This window comes from Impatiens glandulifera, chromosome 6 (genome assembly GCF_907164915.1).
Source record: "Impatiens glandulifera chromosome 6, dImpGla2.1, whole genome shotgun sequence".
NCBI classification, from domain to species: domain Eukaryota; kingdom Viridiplantae; phylum Streptophyta; class Magnoliopsida; order Ericales; family Balsaminaceae; genus Impatiens; species Impatiens glandulifera.
In genome coordinates, this window is record NC_061867.1 from 9,836,537 (window position 1) to 9,858,947 (window position 22,411).

Consider the following 22,411-nt stretch of genomic DNA (forward strand, 5'->3'; position numbering starts at 1 on the left):
TGATTTTCACATCATATTTACAAATCTGGTTAATAGGGTGGACAAAATATATAAATTTAACCTATTCATTTAAAAAAATACAATATTTCACCTTCAACATTACTAGCATTTCAAAAAAGTCCAAAATAATATAGGAAAATTTGTTTACTTGTTGACTTATTAATAGGAAACTTAACGAAATCACCCTAAAAAGTCATTAAATGCGCTAATGGCGCAAACAACCCCTTCAAAATATTTTGATAAAATTATCTTCGTCGCGTAACGCGAAAGTCACGATCGTTTCGCGAAGGAAAAGCCTGTGAAAAGTCCAGAATGACCGTGTCATTCGCGTGACGATCGTGTCCTTCGCATTACGCGTGAAGGTAATTTCACAGGTTTTTCATTCGCGTGATAATTATGCCCTTCGCGTTACGCAAGGGGATAATTTCGTTAGAATATTTTGAAATGGTCATTTACGCAATTAAATTTATCTGAGCGACTAAAAAATATTTTGATGAAATTAACGCGAAAGTCATGATCGTTTCGCGAAGGAAAAGCCTGTGAAAAGTCCAGAATGACCGTGTCATTCGCGTGACGATCGTGTCCTTCGCATTACGCGTAGAACTTGCTGCCTGACGGTCTCGAACCCAGGAACTTAGGGTTGGTATCCACCTCTTTTTGCCGCTAGGCTAGAAGAGGGGATCGCAATTAAATTTATTTAAGACCCTTTTAGGTACATTTCGTCAAATTTCCCTATTAATAGGGGTATTCAACCGGTCGGTAAACCGGATAATCGGTTCCGGTTAATTTCGATTTTACCTTTTATTTTATAAATTAGTTAACCGATTGGTATTGTTATCAGTTTTACCGATTCTGATTCTACTAGCTCCGGTCGTTTCTGGTCGTTTAACCAAGTTTAACCGGGACAGATAATTCAATTTTTTAAATTAAATATTCAATTTATTAAATATATTCTTTTTAAAATTGTAACACGTTATTCTTTATTTTTTTATGTTATAATATATTATATTACTGTAACAATTTAATATATTTTAATAGTTTTAATTTTAAATTAATATCTATATAAATTAAAATTAAAAAAATAATAATTCTATACAAATTATAATTTAAAATTTAAAAATAACTAATATAAATTATAAAATATAAATATATAATTAAATTATTATTGGTAGAAAAATAGTTTAACCATAAACCGAACTGTTTGACCGGTAAAAAACTAGTTAACCGATAAAATGAAACCGGTAAATTATTGGTTCGGTTCGATTATCGGTTTTCTGACTTTTTGCATAGTCCTAATTCTAACTAATAATAGATATATACATAAGTGTTCTTATCTTAATTAATTGATGTCGTTTGTGTCTTAGTTATCTTAGTTAAACGACTCATCATCTTATTTTACATTATAAGGGTGTCGTTGGTATTTGAAGTTTTTTTTTTTTTTTTGAACATTACCGATATTCAATAAATTGTGCGAGTTGGGAAAAGTGAATTAAGACGGCTAAATTTGTGAGTTCTGAGACTATGAGGCTATATTCCTATTATTTGTAGGTGAATAATTTGGTTGTAAAAGAATCGTAGAACTTTCAACAATCTCAAATGACCGTTGTGAATCATTCACAATGCTATCATCTTCACATTATATGAGGTGCAATATGGGAAGTTGACAAATTCGGTTGGAGACATCAATGCCCTTTTAGAAGATTTTCGCACATATTAATTTTTAATATATTTAATTGATTTTTCTCTACTCAAATCTTATTATTGTATTGTTGTGTTTAAACGATTTTTTATAATATTTATTTAAAAAAAATTCTCAATGTATACTATATTCATATTATGGTTAATGCGGATTAGATTCATATTTAATTAAATATATCATATATTCCACCTTAACAGATCAATGTTCTTATATCAAGACCTATAACCGACAATAAAAAAAATCAATTTAAATTGTGTGGCTATAAGGATAAAACGGTCCAAAGACACTAATTAGGTCTATACTATGTTCATATCATTCTTTTTTAGAATTTAATCTAAAATTTAATCTTATGTCTTAAGCAAGTTTTTATAAATTTTTATTTTTTTCATCTTTCAATTTATTAATGATAACTTAAAAACTATTTGAATTTGATAACAAGTAATAAAATAAAGCAAGGTGAAAGAATCAATAAAACCATGTTGAAAAACTTTATAATATGTTTTAAACTATAGTATGAATTGTTCTAACCCAATAAATAAATAACTTTTTTTTAATATAAATATTAAGTGATTATGTACCTATATAACCAAAATTGAGAAAAATTCATCTAAATTATGAATTGTTCTTAAATTGTCAAATGAAAAACAAATGCATTATTTTATTTTCTTCACAGCTAAGAAAGGGATAAACAAAGAGTACAAATCATAAGATAAATCTGATTGTTGATAGTTTTGAACTGGTCATATAGAATAAGGAATTATATGATAATGATGCTATATTTTCTATTCACAGATATAATATTATTTTAATATCATGTATAAATAAAATATGATATCAAAATAAACATAAAATTGACACTTAAATAACATAATTTTTTGAATGGTATCGACTTAATACTCGTGTAAATAAAAGTAGGTTGTGTTAACTTATTAAAAAAAATATTAAAATAAAATTATTTGGAAGTAATTAATAGATTTGAAAATTTTGAAATAATTAACTCAACTATAGGAGATTACATAATTCAAAAATACTGCAAAAAAGAAAGAAAAAACATAACATTTTGTATCTTTATAATTGTCTAGATTAAGATTTCAACAAGCATAAGCATGACAAAGTTAATGGGTCCTAAAGGAGTATCACATAATACTAATATCAGGTAAATATAATGTATAAATAAAACAATATTTCAAAATAAACATATAATTGACACTTAAAAAACATTATTTTTTGAAATAGTATACTCTCAAATGTCAAAGGTCTTGTATTTAAGTAGAACACAACCCACATACTCATGCTAAATTACTAAAATTTTAAAAAACAAAAACTAATAAATAATAGTTTAATTAAACAATTTTACTTAGAACCCTATAAAAAAAACATCATTTACAAATCAGGCAATCCACCAAACCCTTAAAAAACTGCTCTAAAAAAGAAAAAATACTCAAGTAAATAAGAACAAGCATAACATTTTTCAGCCATATAAAATGTTTTTAAGTCAAGCTTACAACAAACATAAGCATTGCAAAGTTAATCAGTCCTAAAATAGTAGCACATAATACTAATAATAATAATAATAATAATAATAATCCCTTTTTAAAACAAATTATAAAAAAAAGCATATAAAAAAAACCTCCCTTATATCTTTCTACAAGTCAATAACTAAGTTTCACAAAGCTGTACAACATACCTATTCATCATACCAACAGCCAGCCAGCCATGTTATTGAATCCGGATTCGGTACACAAACCTACAACTCGCCCTTACACGAGGTTTTATTGTGCCCAATCCGCTTGCATTTCGTACAGGTCATAGTCCTCGCACCAACTTTCGGCGCCTTAACCTCCTTCATCTTCGGTTGACTCGAAACCGGAGAATTAGGAGGAGGAAGCACCTCCACAGCTTCTTCATCCCCACCATCTTCTTCCTTTTTCTTCGTCATCTTATTAATACCCAAAACCGGATTTATAGTTTCCATATACGCCGCCTTAAAAGCATCCACCATGAAGAACTTCGAACAATAATCATAAACGTTCTTTCCTTTACAACTAAAAACAGCGATAGCATGGCTGCAAGGTAGCCCAGTGGTCCGCCACTTCAGGCAAGTGCACTCGCACTTCTCGAGATTCACCACGTGTTTGGCTTCCCCGTGGACCTCGAACATTGTGTCGGATGATGTCAGCACCTTGAGTCCCCGCGAGTCGAAGATTTCCTCACGTAACTTCTCCTCCTTTGAGGGAGTTAGTTTTGTAGACCAGTTCTCGGAGTTCTCCTTTCGGGTGCTTGTCGAATATGTTATCATGTTGATTAACGAGTCGATCTTCTGGGTTATCGGGAAATCCTGAACTTCTTCCATCAATTCGTCGTAGGATTGTGATATCTTTTCGGTTATGTGGTTGAAACGCTCGCCTTTGAACAATGAGGTGGTCCAGCATTCGGGCTCAATCTGCATGACCCAATCGTAGACATCGGAAGAAACGTTCTTTATCTGTCCAGTGAACTTCCGGAAGCCCGCAACTCGAACTGATTGAGCGGCGGCTACAAAATTCACGGGAAGTGAGATTCTCCCTTCGCCGTGAAAAGGTCCTTTCGAGCAACTGTTGAGACCTTCTAGAAGGTGATACATTGAATAACCGCAATAAGCATTGTTGATAAAAACCTCGTTCACGATATCCTTTAATCCGGTCTCTCGATCGAAGACAAAAGTCAAGATGGGTCCATCAGATGCCGATAATAAAGAGGGCTTCATTTGTTCCAAAAACCAACGCCATTTGAGGTCGCTTTCAACGTCCACAATCGCGAAAGCGATTGGGAAGACCGACTCATCACCATCTAGACCGGTCGCGATCAACAAAGACTCCTGATATTTCGACCTAAGAGAAATCGACTCGAGAAACACGAGCGGGCGACAACCGCTTAGGAAACCTTGAACCGAAGCTCGAAAACTCACGAAGAGGCTACGGAATTGTTTCTCGTCGTCGATCACTAAGTCTGCGATGCTTCCAGGGTTTTCACAAGTTATTTTCTCGCAAATACGAGGCAACATGTTGTAGGCCTCAGAATGCGATCCCTGGATCGCATTCTCAATTCCTCGCCAATCCCGAGAATATTTCATCTCCATTCCGAAATCCTGCAGGATTTTGCTCGCGATTGCTCGAGGCTTAGAATGGGGGGAGTCGCTTAGCTTCTCCTTTATTCTCTTCATCAGCCACCTCTTAGCAGGATGAGCCGATTTCCATGATTCCCCATTACAAGTGTGGGAATCGTTGAACTTCCTAATTTTAATCGTTTTCGAAGAAGCAATCCTCGAAGCACTGATCTTCCAGGAACAGCCTTCAACTACACAAACGCCACTGGCACGGTTGACGTCATTCTTCTTTAACCTGAACCCGAATCGTTGCGCTATTGCGTATTTCTGTAAGGTGTCGCGAAAGTCGTTAATGTCCTTGAATTCTTGGTTAATTCCGGTTATACCGTCTTTCCAAGTGGCGACGAGTTTCATAAATGATATATCGTCGGTATAGGTAAGGTCAAAATTGTCTTGATCGAGTTCTTCATCTTTCGAAGTACTATTTTTGACACTGTTCAAGCGAGATGAACGCCTTCTCTTCTTAACGGAATCAGCTGGGGTCGAAAGCATGTCGATTTTCAGTGTTCCGTCGAATGGTGAAGAATTAGTTCTACAGTAATAATCATCATCATCATCATCATCTTCACCATGAAGGGCAATATCATCGCCGTCATCATCATCATCGTCATCAGAAGTAGAAGAAATAGAATCCGAAGCAGTTACATCAACTTCTATTAACGTCTTCTTAGAATTAGGAGTAACGACTTTACGAGCTCTTTTAGATCCTCCTTTTTTTGTCGCTTTTCTACTAGCGACATCGCTAACCTGAATTGCCACATCAAACAGAGCAGAAGAAGTAGAGGCGGCGGCAGTTGAGGCTGAAGGAATAACTACACCGTTTGCGGTTTCCACTACTTCCCCCTTTTGAATATCTTTATTCACAGCTTCTACTGCTTCAATACCATTACCACTGCAAAAGGAAAAATAATTAATATTTTTTCAGTTAATATGATTTTTCGACTTTAAAAGAAAGAAAAAGAATTACCTTTTCTCGTTTTTATTCAAGGCGATAAGATCAAAACCTTCTTTTCCAGTCACATAAATATTAGCTGTTATAGAGCCTGTGTGATAACCAAGCATCCTTTTGAGGTCCTTGTCACTTGATAAAGTAATCAATGTTCTATTGTTTCTAGGAAGAAAATACTTGATGGAAACAGACTTATATTCCAGATTAAACATTTCAGCCAGCTTTAATTTGAAATCGTCAAAAAGAGTTTCTCCGTTAACAGTAACTGCCTCCGCGTTCCCTCCATTATACGTCAATGAACCATCTTCATTCTTCACAAACTCTCCACCAAACTGACATATCAGTATAAGTTTCTCTTTCGCCATTGGAAATATGTCAGGCAACACCTATAAAAGAACATAAAGACTTTCAAACTGACATTTTCTAAATGTTAAATGTTAAAGTCTCGAATATGCGATATGAAATCTATCGATTAACAAAGAATTGTTACACCATTATCAGCCGTTCCAAGTTCAAAGTGATTACAAGATTAACCAGTCGTATTGAAACAACAGTTACAATGAGTTTACCATAAAATCTGTAACCAACAAAACAAGAAAAACAAAAAAGAACGAGTTGAACCCTTAAATTTACGAAAAAGAGCATTTACGCAGACAAAACAGAAGCTTAAAAGCAAAAAGAAGAAAGCCCTAACATAAATTTAAATTAACAATAAAGCTACTTTGGTTGGCGCGGAATTAAAATTAGAATGGGAATACAACAGTTAAAACTATCTTGCTACTTTGGTTGGCGCGGAATTAAAATTAGAATGGGAATACAACAGTTAAAACTATCTTTCATGATTTGTAATAAAATCGTATATTTATATATGGTTTTTCAAGTTTAAACTACATCAATTCCACTTCCGAATTGCAATTCAATATTAGATTTGAACTAAAATTGGATCCAAACCTAGCCTAAGAGCTTTCAACAGCATATATGAGGGCATTATATAAAGAACATTGTGAAGACATACACCTATACCTTACTTTCAACCTTCAACCACACAATTGCTCAAACAAACAATCAAAATTAAGGGTTTCACATAGATTTTTGAGATTGTTTATAAAATCACAAATAAACCCAAAGAAAACAGCCAAGAAACAACATAAAAAATCAAATCTTTCTACTCTGTAATACTGATTTACAGCTAAAGGAGAAAAAGGGGGAAATCATATAAGCTTCTTGGTTACTCTAAAGAACTAAAGAAAGAAAGCAACCCAGTTAAGAAACAATGAATCAGAATAGAAAGCAAGCTAACACTTCACATTTGACCAATCGTAAAGCTCCGTAGCTGAATCTGAATGGAAGAAATCAACTCTTACGCGTAATCAGTAATTAGAGAGAAAGAGAGAAACCTTACCGGAGATCGCGGCGCGATGGAGGATGCCTGAGAAGAAGGTAGAGCCAGAATAGAGGGATTTTTGAGAACTAGGGCAAAGAAAGAACAATCAGCGAACCAAAGGGACCAAATCAACAAGACTCAAAAAAGGACGATAAATAATTATTTATGAAGAGAGAGGTTAGTTTGTAATTTTAAACAAATTTTAAGTGTTTTTTTATTGTATAATTAGGTTTTTAAAACCAATAAAATATCAAAAGTTTATATATATATATATTTAAAATTATTTAAAATTTAAATATTATTTTATTTTATATTATAAAGTATTTTAATAAATTAATTAGTTGTTTCGATTATCAAAATCTAAACCCAAATTATAAAATTATAAAATATTAATTATTAACTTTATGTTTTACTTATTTTATTATTAGTTAGCTAAAGTTATATAAATAATTTAAAATTAAAATTATATATATTATAATTAAAAAATTTTAATATATACTTATATAATTTTTAAAAATATTTATTAATTTATAATTTAAAAGGTTAATTACTAGTGAATAAAATTATATTAATATATGAAATTATATAATTTTAAAAAAAAAATTATCTTTTATATTTATTTTTTAAATAAATATAAATATATAATTAAATATAATAATGCCCAAATTCTATTTTAAATATTTATCATATTTATATGTATTTTTATATTTAATATATAATATAACTATTTATCATATTTTTATATTTTAATTTCAATTTATTTTCTTGAAATATTACATAACTCAAGTGCTCTCAAGTGCTAACAATGGTGCTGAAAAATCGTGCCAAAATTACCTTTAATTAATAATTATTTTAAAAAAATAAAATAAATCAGATTATTAAGTTTAAAAAGAATTAATAAGTAAAAAATATTGAATTATTTGATTTAAATAACCTAAACCTAACTAAGAATTTAGGAATTAAAGACATCAAATTTCATTTTTAAATAACAACTGTAATTTAATTTTCCAATCAAAATTATAGTAAATAAATAAGAATTGCAGTAACATTTTTCATTTATAAGGCTGGTACGTATTAAAATTATAGATTTTTTTTTTATGATTATAGTAATTTAATTTTTTAAGAAATAGGAGGTAATTAAGTATTTAGCTTATAATTTAATTCATCTCTGATTGACTATGGAATAAGTAAAAAAAAAATATTGATTTATTTAAAAATTATTCAAATAACCAAACTAACAAATTTAGGAATTTACATATATAAAATAAAAATCAAACAAGAAGAAAAAAAAATGTTAAAATTACAAATACAATCAATTTTACTCTTTTAAGTCTATCAGTTTGATGTAAAAATATAAGTGTACAACAACTTCCAATCCTACAATATTTTTACATAAAAAATACACATATATTGGTAATTAAACTTGTAATATTTTTTATTAGTAATCATAGGACAACAAAAATCAGAAGATGCATAGAAATTACATATGATCTGTTTTTACCATAACAAATATTTGAAGAGTAAAATTGTAAAAGAATGGCATTGAAAGATCTTTCATGGATTGAATAGCTTTCTGAAAGGTCCATCTTTTCTATCTTTAGCAGCCTCAGTTAAGGCAAGGAATCTTTTGAAACCGGTTGTAGCCGCACCCCTTCCTAAAGCAGCAGCTCTAGTTAAAACGTCTTCTCTTGATGCAATAACTCCAGTTGAACCCGAAGTTAGAACAGCTGATGGAGCCACGGGGACAGCTGGACCAGCCAGAATAACTGGTGGTTGGGAAATAGACGGTTGCCCAACCCCAGACCCACGTTTTATAAAATCGTCTAGTATTGTTTGTTGATCAGGTTTCTTCAGCCCCTGCAATTACAAAGATAATGAACTCTTGAGGCTTAGTTTATTGTTTGATAACTTCAAATAAGGAATTATATTTCCAATAAAATTCAAATTCTTATAAAATTTGAACTATAATTCTAAATCCATTTACTCGCAAACATTGCCTTAGAGAGTTCAACAAAATCGATCCAGCAAAGAAGGAAGAATACCTTGAGCTCTAGAATCCGCTGAAATTCTGAAGGTGTTCCCTCGGGCAACAATGCACGGTATGTATTGGCAACTGAGTCTACAGGAGATAATATGACCTGCATAATAAATAACGAATAAAAATTAAATAAGAAATGTTTAGAAGTGAAACTTAAAAATTCAAAGTAGTCACACACCTTCAACAAAGCTTCGGCTTTACTCATCTCTCGACTGACAAACTTTGAATAACTATTTGCACCAGATGTCTATTAAGAATAGAACAGTCGATCAATACTTGGCTTAAAATCTTATCAGATGATTAACTTGCAGTTGAAAGTTCGATAATTCTTTGTTATATGATTCATTCTCATAGAATCCATAAGTATGGCTATTGATTGATGGTGTAATTAAAAAAATTCATCGAGATTTCTCATCACTCACCTGTCTTGCAAGAGTTGGTATGTCCCAAAGAATTGTCTTCACAGCTTGAGTGTCTAACAACATCTACAACAATAGCATCAATCAGAATGCATAACAAATCAAGATAGTGATACAGTAAAGTGATTAGGCACTTTTTTTTAGAAATTGCAGAAGTTTTGAAACAAAAGATACAAGCAGCTATGAAAACATAAGATATGTAATACATTCAGGCTATAACATAAATCTGAGGGTTAAAAAGGAATCATCTTCCTGCTGCTTTACTACAATGATATTTTATCTCTTTCCAAATTTAGGCATTGTTTGATTAAATCCAAATAACCCCTTATCCTATCATCATACCAAAACACCAAATCACACTTTATTTGTTGTAATACTTTAACGTGAATCTACATCAAACAAGCTCTTATACAATGTGAATCTGATACCAATTATGAGACAAACGAGGCATGTGAAGACAAACCATACTTGTTGGGCTCCTGTTTCGGATATTAGCTTGCACTTGAAAATATTGAGGTAGAAGCGAGGACCTAGGGATGATGCAAGCTGCACCACAAATTTGCAGTTAGTGCAGGCAATAGATCATTAAAAATGATCAATCCCTTGTTATTAGGAACTTCAGCAAAGACTGAATCTACTTTTTGTTCTTTTGCAGTTAAGACCAGATTACCCTTATTGAAAATGATCAATATCTTACCTTATCCAAGAAGAACTGAAAGTAAACGGAAGAAAGTAGACTCCCCAAGACAGGAATGCTGCTGGTAAGGATTGCATGTATATTATTAACGTACCTGCGGGGATATGTAGAAGGTTGGTAAGGTTGCCTAGATGATAATAATAATAATGTCAACAAAGATTAAAAAAAAAACTTACTCGGATTGATCTCCAACGCTTTCAAGTGTAGCCCATGGGACTCGTGTCATTGCAGCCATTTCAGCGTCAAATTTGGTCTCTATACCTTGAACTAATGTGACCAATGCTTTCGTGATAACAGCTGAAAATTCATCCTGCAAGTTTATGCTTAAGTTAAGTTGGCCCTCAAACTAGTAGCGGAATGATTATAAAAATGAATATGTAAGATACCTGTACTTCAGTCATATCTACTCTATCAGAAAATTGAGGATCTATTATTTTTGATAGATTTTCCGCCAATTCACCAGACTGAGAAAAAAACAAAAAACAAAAAATAGTTAGCATGATTGCATACATCTATAAAGAAAGCCATCTATAGTCCACCCTCTATTACTCACTAAAGTGAAACTGCAAAAAATAATTGATGTATGATGAACTAGCAATATGCTTCGGGTGTAAATATTTTTTTGTCCCTTTTGTATCAAGGACAAAAGTCTAATAAAGATCGATGAAAGTGGAATATTGGTTTGAGCTATCAAGGATTCAAAGTTGATCATATATATAGGTATAGTTGGACATTTGACAAAAGTAGAATGATATTACTGCAAGAAATAACCTAATGTTTGCACATCATGAACCAATTGGGACAAAGGATTATTACCGTCTTGTGGCAATATTCAGCTGTGTTAACTATAAAACAGATTAGCCTCTCATCCTTGCCTGATGTCTGCTCAGGAATAATATTATGCAATTAGTAATTCCTAATTAAAAAATAAATCTATGAAACCAAGTAATTATTCAAGCGGACAGGACTTATACATTTCAATACCTTAATTTGCCCATCCATTCCAGTGGCAGCTGCAACAATTCCTGTGCCCCCTTTAGGCAGTTTTGCAAAGAGCTTCATAGTATACGCTTTAAGAATTTTTTGAAATACCTTGAAAGACAGAACATAACAGGAATAGGGTATCAATATTAAGAATAGGAAGCTGAGTGTTGACCTCAAGATTGAGGATATTTTTTGCCCTAAAATTTAAAACACAGCCAAATTCTAAAAGAGCAATGAACAGAAAAAGAAGAGGAAATCAGATATTAACTTGAATTGGATACAGTTATGATCACACTACCTTGAATATATTAAGCAAAGTCTGGTTCTTTGTCAAAGCACTGCATCTCTTTAAGCTTCTTCTAATAATCAAAAATAACTTTTTTTCCATACAACAATAATAATAAGTCAGTGAAGAACGGTAACAAATAAAATGTAATTTTACAAATTAATAGATGATGCTAAGAATTACTTCAGGTAAAACAATAGCATTAGTTACTGAGGTTGAACATTGAACCACTAACTATGAAGAAATGAGAAGTAACATGAATATGGGACACATATGTAAATGACCTTTTATGACAGTTTCCTTTTTGTTTTATGTAAAGAGTGAACACTCGTGTGCACAACTTTTCTCTTTGTTATAAAAGTTGACCTTTTAAAAAAAATGTAAATGTTTTGAACAACTTGATTCTTGATTGTAGGATTGTTACGCGAAAAATTCCTTGCAAAAAGAAAAAGATAAGATAAAATTAACTGTATAGATACTCGACATTAAAATGCTTGGACAGGAAATTTGAATCGTAAAACCGAAATATAAGACTTGATATGTTTTTAATTTCAATATTATATGTTAGTCATGAGCAAATCAATCAGAAGCCAAAATATGTATGAAGGATTAATGAGATAAATATTAGATGGCAGATGATTACTTGAATGCTACTGGATAAGATATTATTTTGGCTTCCCTCGTCGATATCCCATGTTTCCTCCTGTCATACATTTTCTTTATATATATATATCTGTAATCAAGCATTATAATGCAGCGATTTCATAAGGATATAAGTAGGTAAAACCTGAACAAGTTTCTCCAGATTTTCCATAAGAGTTTTCTCCTCCAGTTCTACATAAACCATCAAGTGAGGTTCAAAGCAAGACGAGATAATGCCGCGGAAATTGAACTGTTACATCAATGCAGAAATCTTACAACTCAGATTCATTATCTGAAATCTTGAACATGAAAACCAAAACTTAAAATCAAAGCTGACTCAAGAAAATAAAGAAGATGTGAAAAAAGTGCTTTCAGTGAAGTCCAGTGTAAGGTCCACTGGAATTGTTCATAAATTATGACATTTATCATCTAACTATATATCTCCACTAGGTTGGAACATACATAATATCACAAGCTCTTCCTGCTAAGGTCATATTGCTCATCAATCCTTCAAATTTAGATTAGTTTAGATTCTTTGTACCTTTAAGATAGTTGTTACATCTTATTAATGGTTAGCAAGTCAATGAAATAAGCACATTGTTTATCATCAAGCATATACAATATATAGAGTTCCATCTATGAAGATACCATTCCGTGTGGGAGTCAAACAAGGAGAGAATCCAAGATTCTTACCCACTGCAATCAGCCTATTTCCAAAGAGGGAAATGATTACCTAAATATATTTGTGATGTCAATCTTCCAGTTCTTTCATTTTTATAGTCAATATAAGATCCCAAATTATTCTGACCACATATGATTCTGGACATATGATTATGCATATGAAGAGATAGATCCAAGGACATGATGGTCATTTATCACTGTCATTATTAATGGCCTAAAAAAGTTTATTCATGAATCTAACCGCCGTATGATAACATCTGAACACACATTTTTTCTTTACATTTGACATATTTTAACAAGCATAAAACACCTAATAATTGTGTTTTCAGAACTTTCAATGTGGAACCTTAGGCAATTTTAACACAACTTACCACTTAATCTAAATGTTTTTTTCTATTTTGTTTCTTGCTTTGTTGTTTTGTTTAAACGATTTCTTTAAATGAAAAATAAAAAATTGTTCAAAATAAAAAATTAAGTTCATTTGATATTTGTTATTTAGATTCAGTTCAAAATTAAATAAAAATTGACTTATTTCGGTAAGCTATAAAAGACTTAACTTAGATAACATTGTAAGAACATTCAAAAGACAACTTTAACCCTGAAAATGAATCAAATTACATTGTTATCGATTTTTAAGTACTTTCTCGATATTAATTTTATAATGTATCAAATTAATTTGCATACCAATTTAAATATTTCCAATTGATTTTTTCATAGACTTGACTCATTTGGCACTTAAAATTCAGTATTCAATTCCACATTCTAACACTTAATTTTCGATTTTATCCAACACACTCTTAGTAAATTAAGTAACTGAAAAAGGGGTGAGAGACCAGGTAATGAATGTCAAATAATATGATTTGAGCTCAACACAATTGAAAAGAAAATTGTAGTAAAATCCTTTACTTACACCAGCTCCTGGCACAGAAGATTCCTTTTGTCCTTCTTTTCCCTACATATGAGAAGTGTGAGAGACTGATATATTACCAAAAATACACATTCTGAAAAAACGAATATTATTGATTCAGCCTGCTTATAAGTTATCATCGCACATACTTCCTCCTCGTTTCCTTGATTTGCGGCAAGCTTTTTCTCATATTTCTTTCGAATATCAGATATTCTTTGACTATTATTTTCTTCATTGTCTGTCTCTTCGCCGTCAGCACCTGATTGTTTGTTTAAAGTACCACCACCAAATTTTTCTGCTAACTCTTCCTCAAATTCTAGTGTTCTCTGTAAAGTCTGCAAAAGATCCAGAGACAGGAATATAACCGAAAATAATTATAAAATGTAGCATATTTAAGAGACTGAATATTATTGCATGTAATCTACATCATTGAATTTCAATGTGAAAAAATAAACTACCTCCACTAAAAAGATACACATTAACTGCACTGAAAAACAAAAACCCAATACCTTTGCTTCATTGGCTACCAAAAGAAAAATGGAAATATGTAACTTTAACTCACCAAAAGTAACACACCCACGTCAGGCTTTTCCTTTAGATTAACAAGGATATCCATAAGTTGTGTTCTGCAAAGTAACACATGGGAAAAAAAGTCCTAGATGGTAAGAGACATCTAAGAGCAATCAATCGAATCTGCAACTCAAGAAACTTACAGGAACTTGACACTTGAAAAAAGAAAGAGATTCTAAGGAAATCTATCAACATTTTCACATGCAGGCTATAATGTTGAAAATACTTCACGACTAGCTATAATATAAGATGGTTAAAACAATTTTACATGCACTTGAATTTAACCAAGGTCTAATGGATGATTATGCAGACATGGAAGTTTCTTTCCACCAAGTCAGTCGCAAACAAAATATTTTATTTGAAAAAACAGTACAAAAATGTTCACCATTCATTGCAAAGAAGATAATATTTATTAGAATAAGGAAGATTGCGTAGTAAAGCTACATATACATATACATATATATGTTTGTCATTCACCAGCCTAATGTAAGAACTTTGACAAAAGAAAAGGATTTGGTGTTTGAATCACTCTCATAATCTTCTAACCTAGACCTAGGATGGTAACTCAAATATTATCGTGCTATAAATGACAGCTGCCTTTTTTATAGATGAAAGAAATCAGGATTAAATAAAGTTACAGAAAACTCAGCTTTAACCTGTTTAATTAGACAACTGAGAAAGGAAACAACATTGACAAACTGCAACAAACCTTGTCAACTTGCAGAACTGGATGCAGAGCAAATAAACAACATTCCATGAAGCAGGAAATATTTTCCATATTTCCTCATTTGTTCTTAGACGCCGCTTTATCCAAGCATACCTCCTTTCAGTTTTATCCAGTTTAGCCAATTCTAATGAGAGAACAAAACAATGAAGCTGAAAACCAACAAAAAAAGGCCAACATATATAATGAGTTGAAAAGGAGCAATAATTATACAAACCAGCTCCTTCGAAGATCTGTTGATATGAAGTTAACTCCCTGCTGCAAAAAATCTTAACCAATTCCTCTCTGACAGATGGCTCCAAGGCATCAACAACTAAGCAAGCATCTGAGAGTTGTTGCAACAAATTACCTTCTTCTGCCTCCTTGCCTGTGCCCAAGCTGAGCCAGGGTATAAAAAATCACAAGATATGTAAGAATGCACCAAGTAAGTTGCACAGTAAGAACGTGACACATGGAGATGGACATGAGGAACAGAGGAAGAGATAGAAGAAAAAAGGTGGGAATGATATTTAGAAACCCTCGCATTACAAAAATTAAAATTCTAAAGAGAGAGATATGAAGAGGAAACAAATAACTGCATATTATAGTTGTCATTATCAAGTCGGTTGCATGTAGACTTTAAAACTCTAGTCTTGCATTAGTGTTTAAATCCAATGCTTATTCAAAATTTATGTGAATCCAACAAGGGCATAATCCAATTCTCACCACTGCAAGACAATTTGTTTTAGCTAATTAACCTAATGGTCATAGCAATGTTTGCATCTCTGACCGGATGTATCAACATTAATACGTAATCAATGATTTCCAAGGATGAATGCCTGGAACTTCATATAACTAAGACTTGTTTTGTTCATTTTATTTGGTGTAGAAGTCGGAAGAAGTAGCTTATAACTATTTTTGTACTAAGTTCTCTCAAAGCTTCAAGAAATTGTGAGAGGCGGTTACTTCAAAGCTATACAGCATTACTATAACATACACACACAAAAAAAAATCAATTTCCTCAAACAAAGAAACCAATCAACATTTAACCTTTTAGTTCTTTTTTCGTTGCTGCTATTAAATTCGATAATTTAAACTCAAATGCCAAAAGTGAGTCACAAACATCTGAAGTACCTCGCAAAATCAGAGAACACGTGTGACTTGAGAACCTGTTTGATGTTCTTAACTTTCTCCCTTAGCTCAGTGATCTTAGGGACGTCTCTATAAGCTTCAAAATGACTACAAAGCTGGTTGACAGCCTAACATACATCAAATATAGTTAGTTCCTATACAGATTTATAAAGATAATACTTCAGTCTAAGTGTACAAAAACCACACATAATAACATATATTTTAAAGTAGATTCTAAAGCACCCAACAGTCAATTACTTTTATGATATAACTTCCTCTGACTATTATGATATAAATGTGAATCTTTTTATGATATATCTTCCTCTGACTATTAACAGTCATTTATTTAAGAGGTGCGCATAATGACGTTTTCAAATAAATATTAATGTGTTTGCGAAGCGTTTTCTCTAACAAATCCATGAAAGACCCAAAATCTAAGACAAGACCAATCACCTCTAGTTGTGCAGCTGCCTCCTTGTATTGGCGTTTGGAAGCCATTACTTGCAATTGCTCAACAGCAGAGACTGCAAATAAATCACAAAAATGATGTGGTCAGTGTTATAGAAGAAATATGTCTAAAATCCTAGGAAATGAAGACATGAAAAAGACCATGAGAAACAAAGGGAGGAGAGATTTAAACAAAGGGTTTTCAGAATTTGATTAGGTTCAACAGCACAATGGGAATTTAATGGTGGGAAGATTTCATTGATAAAATGAATATTACGCATCTTAGTAACATTTTCTCTGGAAGCAAACTATGTGGTTCTATTTTTTCTTTGAAAATGGTCATGAAGACTCCAACCCATGACCTTGTGGTCATGATTCTTGTGCTCTACCACGGAGCTAAACAAGCCTTCAACTATGTGGCTCTATTAAGTGAACTTACATTAATGGTTTTGATAGAGGGAGAGAGAGATACCAAACATAGTAAGACGATGGAGTGCAGTAATAGTTGTTGTTATATGCTTCTTGGCAAAATCCAACTTTTTTATGTCACGACATATCTCCTGAACCATTGATTCACTTTGCTCGCCTTTGGTCTTTATTTCACGGATTTTATACATGAGTTCCTGCATTGCAGTATAAGAAATAGATACGCTTATTCATATGCCAAAAGCAACACCTTAGGATGTCTTTAGCAAAGACAATAAGATAAAAACCAAGTTCCAATATTGGTTTACAAACCAACCTCCACTGCACGTGTAGCTGTTGAAAGATCCTCCTTGGCTTTTGTCCCTGAATTGCTCTGGAAAATCATTGTTGAGGAATATACTGTTAGAAGATCAAAAGATAAGCAGTTCTTAGCAAGAAAAACTGATAAACAAATATTTTAACCAAATTCTTCTTATGGTGACTTCACTCTCAAATTTAATGTGGCTTGATTGGTTTAGTTGTTTGATGAATAATATTGTCATGTTTTCAAGACTGGGTATAGACATTTTTAACTATTTACAAACTTTAACATTTCAAAATTAAATATTTGGAACTAGAAAAGCAAAAGATGTAATTTTAAAAAATTAGGGAAACCCTCCTAACATGAAAGCCACATGGACTTCATCATCCCTGATATATGAGAGCCAAGTGGCACATATACTCATATACCTTTATATTCTATTGTACTTCACACAAACAAACAGCCGCTATGAATTTGACTAACTAAAGAATGGGGAAAATTATATATACAGAGATGTGCCATAATTAACCTGTTGACAAACAGCAGCTAAAATTTCAGCATCCACGCGACGAATTTCCCCTTGTATCTTTTGCATGAGTGGCTCAACACAGGATAAAGATGCTTCTGGAAATTCACCATATCAAGAGTTTTTAGCTCAGTTAAGCAAAAAGATAACTCAACAACACTAATAAACCATATGCTCCACACATGACAGATAACTCTTGCCAAACTACATAAAGCTTGCAGAAATCATCAAGTTTGAAGTTTTACAGTTGCAAACACAGATAACCAAATAGGCCATCTGAAAGGTCATGAGATTCAAACCCTATTAATTCAATTGTAGAAGACAACTTTTGCACCAAGAAACATTCGATGGCAAATTAATAAATAACTCACTAGTACATGTTCATATGCATCTACATATATATATATGCATTGAGCTCCGTCCCCCTTTTCCTCCTTGAGTACTCTTGTTTAATAAAAAAATTAAAATGTATGCATTGAGATAAGAATGACCTGTGGGAAACATCTGGTTGATGTAATCCAGAGCACTTGACTTGTCCATTATTCTTTCGAAATATTTAAGCAGCAAGAGTAATCAACTGAAGATTCTGAACCAAAATTAAATGAAAACAACAACATCAATGCATCATCGTACAGAAATATAGATGAATTACTAGATTCATTTCCATAACAATGACGAAGGAAAATAGTAAAAAATTTAACCCAATACAATGCACAATTGAGTAGAGCCTAAAGGACTAATAATTTCAGTACAATATGTATGATACTTTGAAGGTATTAGTTGCAGAATCTAAAGAGATGAAAATAGCGATTACTTACCCAATTCAGTGCCAAATTCAGTAAAGGAATAATCAGAAGATCAAGCTGAAGACATAGAATCACGAACCAACTACGATCTGAATCGGATCGGGATACCTTTCATTTCTGAGTTCTGGTTTACTGCATCAACTCTGGTTTACAAATCCGAACATCTATGATTTCCATGGCGAAAGCATTCACTCTTTTTCTTCTTTTTTTTTTTTTCTTTCTCTATTCTTCTTTTTTTTTTTTTATTAACTGTCCATTTCTTTTTTCTTTTAATTAGGCCTGTTGGATCAGAATTAAATTAAAAGAATCGATCGGTAATGGGTTGGTTTTCTTTGAGGTTTGGCCCAAAAGAAAAATAAAACATATAAAGGCTTACATCCAATTTTATTTTAATAAATCTTAATTTATTTATTTGATTGTTCTTCGTCTCATACGACTTACATTACGACTTACATTACGATCAAAATGGAGAGTTTACGTAAAATTGTTAGTCGTACCACTCGTAAAATCTAGAGTTTATAGATTTTTAATTTAAAAATATATTAATTATATATTATTATATATATATATAATTAAGTATTTTATATATAACCAATTATAAAATTTTAAATATTTAAATATAAAATTAATTAAAAAATAATAATGAGTAATACTACTATAAAAAATATATATTTATAAAATTAATTATATTAATTAATTAATTTGAATAAATAATTAAAAAATTTAATTTATAAATATAATTTTTTTTATGTAAAATAGTATAAAATTGTAAAATCAAAATTATTTATAAAATCGTAAAATCTTATTATCGTAAATTTAAATTCGTAAGTTTATCTAATTAAGAATTTACTTAAAATCAGACTCGTTGACCTTATCTGAAATCGTAAAATCGGAAGATTGTAAGAGTTAACTCGAGATTTTAACAGTATTGGGTGAGATATGCAACATATAATTTGCTTCCAAATTTGCTATTCCCGAATGGGACGCGAAGAAGAAAGTGATCGTTGACAACACTAACTTGGATCTTGGGTCACGGAATAAAACGAAGCGACAATCACTGTCGAAACTTGATATATTTTTACTATGAAAAGCGGGGAGAAATCACGCCTAAAAACAAGAATACAAGACCACGCACATTTCTAATCACCCTTTCAATTTATTCAACTTAACTCTTATCCGACATGAATAAAACGAAGCGACAATTACGGTCGAAACTTGACATATTTTTACTATGAAAAGAGGGGAGAAATCACGCCTAAAAACAAGAATAAAAGACCACACACCTTTCTAATCACCCTTTGAATTTATTCAACTTAACTCTTATCCGACATGATTTTAACTTATATTTAAAACACTTAGTCTCATTAAAAAAAAAAAAAAAGACTTTTATCACTTAAATTACTTTAACTAAATACAAATTTTAAAAATAATTTTATTAACTCAAGATTTAAATAAATTATAAATTAAATGATTAAAATTTATTTAATTGATAATGTACAATATTAAATTATTATTTTTTAAAAAATATATACAATATGATAGGAAAGATAGTTGTTTAAGTAGTTCACACAGAGAATCTCCTAAAGTAAAGTCGAGAGGTCTCATGCAAATTAAAATTTTGTGGCTCACAAATTTAAAATAACTATATAATATATATTTTATATATTAAAAAATTGGGGTCCTTGAGAAGTGGAGGCTATGTAGTTGCATATGTTTTCTCACTTCTTATTGACTCCGTGTTTAAAAGTAACAAAAAAAACAAAAATATAGGAGTTCATCCAAACACATCAGACACAACAAGTTTAACTATTTATAAACAACAATGAAAAGCAAAAAATGTTCAACAAAACCTTCTTAACCGATTTTCCCAAAAGAAATCACGTCATAATAATAGCAATATCAAATTATTTATTAACTACACTGATCTTATTATTATTTGATTACACTGATCTTATTATTATTTGATTGTAAACTATGAATTAAAAAAATTAGAGTTAGAGTTGGAGTTGAACTTATGTAAAGAAAAATTATAAAAAATTTGTAGAAGAACAATATATACATAATTCATCATATTAATTATTAGATAAATAAATATTATTTATAAAATATTTGCACATTTTTTTTAATATTGAATTTTTATTTGAAATTTGTATAGGAAAGTGAGCAATAGAGGAAATAAATTACATCATTTTTAGTACTAACTAATTGCCATTTACATTAGTACACATTTTTTCAATTGCATTTTCTTACATCATAGTTCAAACATTATGTACATTTATATTTACATGTTGTATCAATACAATTGTTAGTTGAATAAGAGTTAAAATAAGAATATTTTTTTTTATCAACTCATTATTTCATATGGCTTATATATAATTATTGATATCTTCAACTATTGAATAAGTGTTCACTAGTTATTATTGCACCAATGGGCAATGACTTTGGAGATAAAAGAATGAATGAAAATGAGACGTGTTATTGTGTGTAAAAGCTTAAAAATCTTTAAAAATAGTTGTGATCGAATCTATTTCGATCTTGATCATTATCCTTCTTGCAATTTTACCCCGACCTCACCCGATAATAAATTATACTATTTACAAGAGTTGTAATTAATATATTACGCACAACATGGCAATATTAATACTTAACTTATTTTGTAAATTGATTTGAGTTTAACATATTTAAGGTATGATTGCTGATTTTGTATTTCTTCAAATTCATAACAATATTTTTTTTAGGTTTTCCTATAAAGATGGTTAATTAATTAATGAAAATATGAAAATTGTTGTAGGATAAAATAGGGTGGCTTCAAGTGCTAGGTCACATAGTAGGGTATTGGCCTCCATTCCCGACTTAGAAAACAATGCTAATTGTTGAATGGGGTGAGGAGATCTTTAATCGAAGAACAAATGACCGTCATACGACTACTCAAATGGGTAATGATAAATTCCTCGACAAAGGTTTTAGTAAATCATGTTACATTCATTCCTTAAAAGTGTTCGAAGATGGTTTATCTCCCAGATATCCAGGAAACATATATCTTTTTTGGAGGTCAATAATATATTATTTATTTTCGGCCTTTTACTTTTTTCGATTTTTTTTTAATCTTTCGAAAATTTCTTGCTTGATCTCGCGGTATTTAGAATCACTCTTGAATAATTAAGTGTAAAAATGGTTAACCCCAAAAATAAGCACAAAGCTTCATTTTAGCGACGAAAGAAAATAGATAAACAAATATTTGTGATAGTAATGGAACCGTAAAAACGGATAAAGTCATGTTCTTGGAATTTCAATGAAAGTATTTTCATTTGGGAAAACAAATGTAAATATATCCACCTAAACATTATAACTTTAGTATTATGTTGACGATTTTACAGTTTATACGAATTGGTCTATAAAATGTTTTAAAGTTCTTCGCTGGTATTACCCTGATTTGAAACGTTAAGTGTATATAAATAATGTATAAAGTTTTCCATTATTCAATTCAAATAATTTATATCATCATATTTAACATATACACATGTAATGGTTATTATTCTATTCCATCTCTCAAAAAAACTAAAACATAATCAACCTCTTAAATATGTTTTTGATTTCTTTAGTATTTTTATATGCAAGATTCATCCATGTTATAAATATGAAAAATTTAAAATTTTAATTATTAATTGTA

General features: G+C 31.1%; 2 protein-coding genes across 2 annotated transcripts; both read right to left on the reverse strand.

Annotated features, from left to right (window-relative positions):
* Positions 1-3,149: 3,149 nt before the first annotated feature.
* LOC124941438 lies at positions 3,150-7,310 on the reverse strand. Its single transcript, XM_047481765.1, has 3 exons — positions 7,196-7,310; positions 5,812-6,179; positions 3,150-5,736 (listed from the first exon to the last, which is right to left on the reverse strand). The coding sequence occupies exons 2-3, from the start codon at positions 6,156-6,158 to the stop codon at positions 3,447-3,449; spliced, it is 2,637 nt and encodes an 878-aa protein (XP_047337721.1). The 5' UTR covers positions 6,159-6,179; positions 7,196-7,310; the 3' UTR covers positions 3,150-3,446.
* Positions 7,311-8,484: 1,174 nt separating this feature from the next.
* Positions 8,485-18,960, reverse strand: LOC124941321 (vacuolar protein sorting-associated protein 53 A). Its single transcript, XM_047481622.1, has 25 exons — positions 18,754-18,960; positions 18,427-18,521; positions 17,939-18,033; positions 17,425-17,481; positions 17,155-17,305; positions 16,689-16,759; positions 16,239-16,363; positions 15,343-15,503; positions 15,111-15,252; positions 14,394-14,457; positions 13,981-14,166; positions 13,835-13,876; positions 12,389-12,493; positions 12,245-12,304; positions 11,614-11,691; positions 11,316-11,423; positions 11,148-11,213; positions 10,718-10,795; positions 10,508-10,641; positions 10,332-10,425; positions 10,103-10,180; positions 9,638-9,700; positions 9,394-9,462; positions 9,220-9,315; positions 8,485-9,034 (listed from the first exon to the last, which is right to left on the reverse strand). The coding sequence occupies exons 2-25, from the start codon at positions 18,473-18,475 to the stop codon at positions 8,732-8,734; spliced, it is 2,475 nt and encodes an 824-aa protein (XP_047337578.1). The 5' UTR covers positions 18,476-18,521; positions 18,754-18,960; the 3' UTR covers positions 8,485-8,731.
* Between the last annotated feature and the right edge of the window lie 3,451 nt (positions 18,961-22,411).